Source organism: Triticum urartu, unplaced genomic scaffold (assembly GCF_003073215.2).
Source record: "Triticum urartu cultivar G1812 unplaced genomic scaffold, Tu2.1 TuUngrouped_contig_6236, whole genome shotgun sequence".
In the NCBI taxonomy this organism is placed as follows: Eukaryota; Viridiplantae; Streptophyta; class Magnoliopsida; order Poales; family Poaceae; genus Triticum; species Triticum urartu.
In genome coordinates this window covers 1-5,727 of record NW_024116980.1, presented here as the reverse complement: position 1 = coordinate 5,727, position 5,727 = coordinate 1, and the positions used below count along the sequence as shown (strand labels likewise).

The following is a 5,727-nucleotide window of genomic DNA, read 5'->3' as shown; positions in this document are numbered from 1 at the left end:
CCCTGGTGTTTCCTCTGTAAGCATTTGTTTGCGAAGGGGAGATGGATCTCTAAAAGTAAAAGGTCAGACTTAAAATTGTCTAGCATGCATTTATATATTTTCTCAAGATAGCTGAGATGAATTTCTAGGTATTTATTTATGGCCCTGCACATGATGGGGTTGTGTATATCGGAACAAACATCTCACAATTGATTCTCCTGATGAACACAGTGCTGACGTATGCCGGACGAAGGGACTACTCTCTATCAGTGAAATGCCTCAACGCTTTGCTTTTCAGGTTTGTGCTACTCTAACCTATAATTTATACTGGTGAAAACAATGTCGTAATTTCTTTTAGTGACATGTTAAAAGGGATACAGTGTGTCCAAATAGTAATATAAATTTATTTGTTGGTAGGAAAGACATCTCTCGTCTATAAAGAAAGCAGCCTATATTTCCTTTCATGTTATTATTCGCCATTTCAATCTTGGGTCTCCATGCCCAAGCACAATCTGTTACCTTGATATAATCAATTTATGTTTACTCCTAATCTAGATCAAGGATTATGCGCTTGATGCTGGAGTGTCACTGGACAATTGCTTGGCCTGTTCGAAGATTCGTTGTACGTACAAGCTTATGCAAGTTTTCCTTTCAGATTTGCATAAATGGGGGAACAAATTGCTACGTGTTCTGCTGCCCTCTCGTTATGGACCACTTCCATGTTATCCATCTGCAAAGAGTGTGTATGACACTTTACATGGATCTCCCAACAGATTGAATGTGCCGCGCGCGCATGAACGAGATCATGCCAGTCGGCAGGAACCTCGACCGGAAAGAGGAAAGAGCGGGAGCCGGGCTTCCAGGATTGCCTACTGAAGGAATAGGCCAGAGACACCAAGTTTCTCCGTTTCTCCTTTTTCGCGGCCGGAGTGGATCTCCAGCTCCATGATTTCGAGCTTTGCGGCTGCGTCCAGAACTTGTTCTTCAAATGTTGAGGCTGAACTATAATTGAACTGACATGAAACATGAAACGCGAGACGTATGTATATCGACCTGGCCGTATCATCGTTGGAACCTGGCCGTTCGGGGTCCTCACAGCTATTCGCCAGGCACCTAAATACGTAATGCTGGTGGCGGGCTCTAAGAATACCGTAGCTGGGTGTAATTACCACACGCACGTTAATTAATTGATAAACCGAAGAGATAAATCAGTTGCAAACCGCACGTGCGTACGCTACGGACACGGTATGTGATTCCACTGCATGGCCGGAGTCGGACACGGAAACCGAATCCCGCACGTGTGGTGATCGATGGTGTCCGTCACGGATTCCTATCGAGTGAGTGCTCGTCGAGTACTCCGCAGCTTTGCCTATATATTCATAGCCTAGCTACCTACCTAGCTGCAAAGCAAGAGCAGACGTTCGTTGGAAACATATTAGAATCGATCATCAGAAAGCTAGTTTGTGTTTTCACCATCGTCCAGCCGAGAGAAGAGGCTATGAAGATCCGGCATGTGCTCACGCAATCCATCACCTTCCTCGGTAAGTACATATATAGGCCTCTTTCTTCGGTGTTCTTCAGCGTTCATAATGCTTCTATAAGTTCTCTTTTCTTCCCGGGAATTTTTACTTAAATTCGGAATGCAGTTATGGTCCTTGCGTTGTTGGTGCTGGTGCCCGAGGGAATGATGCTCGTGACGGGTGTCAAGTCACCGGCGATGGCGGTTTTGTCCGAAAGTATGGAGCCTGCAATTAAAAAGGTATGTGATATAATTTATTTTAGAAAAAAAATGTGCGCTTCCGTTTGTCGCCCCCTTTAATTTCGACCAACATATTGATAGATGCATGAATGGAATATGTGCTTGTTTCGCAGGGTGATATGGTGTTTGTGCACAACATGAGCAATGAACCTTTCCGCGAAGGAGAGGTCGTTCTTTTCAAAGTTGATGGCTTTGAACATCCAATTGTCCATCGTGTGATCAAGGTAACAGCAAGCCCGGCCTCTAGTATCTCTTGCTACACACCAATCAAATCATTAAAAGTCTATATGTTATACTTTGTTTGCCTTGAAAATAATCTTCTCAAATTATTCTAGGTTTACGAGCATCCAGATACTGGAGAAATCCGAATACTCACCAAAGGAGACAACAATTCAGTGGATGATCGATTTCTCTATGCGAGCGGGCAGCTTTGGCTTCAACCGCATGACATTATTGGACGGGTTGCATGGTACGTGGCGGGTTGTTGTCTCTTATCATACGTCTACTATCGAATTTGGACGTGTATTAATATGGCTTTATATATACCTTGCTCTACCGTTTCAATTGATTAATGTTTTTTGCGTTGTTAATTTTTGTGTTTTGTCCAATGCTAACAGCTATCTGCCATATGCTGGATGGCCTAGTGTCTTCATCAGTGAAGCTTATAAGGTATGCAAGCATGCATTATATTCTGGTTAATTTCTGTATATACCATTGTTTATTTAATTAAATACTCACACAAGGTCTCTCTTTTTCCTCTTATGAAAGATGTTGCTGAATGGTGGAAGCACTACAACTCCAGAAGTACTATGGGTAACAATGTAACCGCGGCAGATTTATGTGGGTTGCCTCCATAGTGTCTTGTTCGTGGTTAAAGTAGGCATCAAGCGAACGAAGATTATGTAAAAGACACATCATTATCACAGTCTCCGCAATAGAGTTAATCGAGCTCCATCCGTCTTGTTGAAGTCATTTCTATAGCACGGCCGACGAGATTCCTTTTTCGAGAACACGCAAAAAGTCTTACATTTATTTGCACGGTCGACATGACTCTTAACACCTTCTTCGAAAGGTAGATTTTGGTGAAACATGTATTTAGATGTATTCTTCTTCTTCTTCTTTGATAAAGAATGATTTTTATTGACTAAAAATGAAGTATTGAGTGGATACAAACACAATGAACACGCATTCGGCCTTTGCATTGGCAACGACGAGTTTGAGTAGCCATCGAAGGGTCAACACTCATTCAGTCTTGTGTATCTTTTTGTGTATCCCAAGGTGATTTTAATGAAATACGAGAATCTCACCATCGATAGAAATAAATACATTCGGATCAAAATAGAGCTACAGATATAATGATAAACTTTAGAAGAAACAAAAGAATCTAAAAGTAAATACTTAGTGGGAACACGAATATTCATATGGTCAAACTAACTGATTACTCGTCGGACCAGGTAACATCCTGTCGCAACCGTGGACGGAGTCGCACTCGTCCACCACCTTGGCGTACACGGATGAGCTGCCACCCTTCGTAGCAGTTATCTTGATGCTGCGGCTGCAGCGGGACATGCCGCTGAACCAGCCGGTGGAGAGCGCGATGACCATCTCCGAGTCGTGGTACGCGCTGTCGCACTCGGACGGGAGGCCGCCGTCCTTGCCCTTGCCGAAGCCGTTGACCGTGAGGACGGCCCATGTGGTCGCGGAGACCGGCGGCGAGCAGAGGAACTGCAGGTACTGCTTGCCGTCGACGCAGCAGTCCGGGCTGTTGCTCGTCTCGCAGTCCCCGGACCTGCCCGGGAGGTAGCCGCTGGGCTGGCAGCCGACGACGTCGTGCGGCCGGACCAGGCATGACGCGGTGTGGGAGGCCGAGAGCGTGGCGAGGAGGACGATGGCCATGGCCACGGTGGGTCGAGCTCTCGCAGTCGCCATCTTGTTGGCACCTAAAAGAACGCTAGCTTGAGCGGAGCATATATGAGGACCGGAAAGCCAGTAAGCCACCACGCCGGAAGAGAGCCTGGAGACCTCCGCGCGCATAAGCAGCAACTCGATGACAACGGAGGCAGAAATCGATACGCCGGAGGAAGAAGAAGACCATGGGGAGCTTAGGAACTTCCGCTGACCGTCGACCCCAATCCCGCCAGCCAGGAGAACGCACTCGTTGTCAACCAAGATGGTTCAAAACAGGTAATGAGGGAGGCTGCTAAGATCCTCCGCAATCAGCAACCAAACTGACATAAGCCGAAGACAAGTATAACCGGGCTTGAAGATCATCAAACAAACAAATTAAAACCTCCGGCTTCCAATTTCGTTGAGCCTGCTGCCCTCCAAGCAAGCGTCCAGGAAAAAACTGGTTAAGCCAGTTAGGCACGAGCAGGCAGCCACGTACAATCATACATCGACGACTTTCAGGTTCTGATCAAACCTGTGGCGGCGGCGAGCAATACAGGAGCACCGAGGCCTATCCATTGACTTAGCCGACCAGCTAACATGGCAAGGTTGAATGTGGGACGCTGCTGTTGCAGGGAGATTGTGAGTCGGAGCTATAGCAGCCGTAGCCAGAGACACATCAGGAGCATTAATTCCTAGGTGCATCTGCCATCGGCTTCAGGTCTATCACGAACCCCGCCACTTTGGAAGCACCGGCGATCAGAGAATCCATGGCATTGGCGGAGGATCTATAGCTACACTCCATCCAGGTGGCCTCGGACGGTAAGGTAGTGATCGAAGACACCAAGAAGAAGAGTGGGGCAGTCTATGGTGCCATTGTCCATGAAATCATAGAGTATTCTAGTAGTTTTACTTGTAATTTAGTTAGTGAATTTAGGACCTCGAATTTTGAAGCTCACAATTTTTGCGAAGCATGCTTTACAGCTAGGGGCTGGCCGTTGTGTCTGGTTAGGCCATCCCGGAAACCTTTCTTTCATCCCGAGCTACTCCCTTTTTCACATTTTAATTAATTAGCGCTTATTAAAATTTATGAACATTTAAAAGCATAAACATTTTCTAAAATTCATATTTTTCAGATTCATTAATAATTTATTAAACTTATGAATATTTTTAAAGTTCATGATCATTTAAATTTAAGAACATTTGTTAACTCGAAGACTTATTTAATTTGTGATTTTTAAAAAAATCCATGAATATATTTTAAATTTGTGAAAGTTTTTAAAATTCATGATTTTTTGAGTTGTTATTATTTTTCAAATTCCTTAAACATCTTTTATTAATCAACTTTTCAAGTAAAAAATGATAGCCATTTTTTCCTGAGCTAGTAGTGGGGTGAGCGGAAAAATAGCTAAATGAGCGAGAGGAGCAAGAAGCCGAGCTGAGCGAGCGGGAGCTTTGTGGGCTGGCTCATATGAGCATTATAGAAGCAATTCCACAGTTTTAGCATGGAATATGAGCTCCAAAGAGGCTGAAACAACTATCACCGGCCGACACTGAGGCCAAAACGATGTACTAGATGTATGAACGAAAAAAATATCTGCATGACATATTACATCAATTTCAATAATAAGTATTTCCGGACGGAGGAAGTAATATAAAAGCAAAACAAGTGATCACAATAATATACTACTTCCTTCGTTCGGAATTATTTGTTATAAAAATGAATGTATCTAGACGTAACGGAGGGAGTAGATGTATAGAGTTAATCTCAGGAGTGATGTAGCGTGTGTTAGCCTCTAACTGGTCCTACTACAACCCATTCCACACTCTCTCTCCCCTTTCTTGTAATTTTTTTTTCCTTTTGAGAATTCTCATGTTTTTTTAGGCAATGAGAAGTCTCATCTTTTTCTTTATTAGAAGCTTTGTCGGCCGGTCCGTCTCCTGATTTGGGCCGGATACCTCCGCAAAATTGGGCTGGTCTCGATTTCCCAAGAAACGAACGGCCCGAGCATCTTACCTGAACGAACTAGGTCAGCCAGAACCCGACCCATTTACCACTTCCGCTCCCACACCAGGCGCTTACCATCGCATACCTCGACACC

General features: G+C 44.5%; 1 protein-coding gene across 1 annotated transcript; it reads left to right on the top strand.

Annotated features, from left to right (window-relative positions):
• Positions 1-1,477: 1,477 nt before the first annotated feature.
• Positions 1,478-2,595, top strand: LOC125530329 (signal peptidase complex catalytic subunit SEC11A-like). The gene is made up of 6 exons (XM_048694729.1): positions 1,478-1,520; positions 1,626-1,738; positions 1,852-1,962; positions 2,074-2,207; positions 2,356-2,407; positions 2,482-2,595. Exons 1-6 carry the CDS (start codon positions 1,478-1,480, stop codon positions 2,593-2,595), a joined length of 567 nt encoding a protein of 188 aa, XP_048550686.1.
• The last annotated feature ends 3,132 nt before the right edge of the window (positions 2,596-5,727 follow it).

Coding starts and splice junctions, on each gene's coding strand:
- LOC125530329 (XM_048694729.1), top strand. CDS start 1,478: ATGAAGATCCGGCATGTGCTCACGCAATCCATCACCTTCCTCG. Junction 1,963..2,073: donor TTGTCCATCGTGTGATCAAG/GTAACAGCAAGC, acceptor AAATTATTCTAG/GTTTACGAGCATCCAGATAC. Junction 2,408..2,481: donor TCATCAGTGAAGCTTATAAG/GTATGCAAGCAT, acceptor TACTCACACAAG/GTCTCTCTTTTTCCTCTTAT.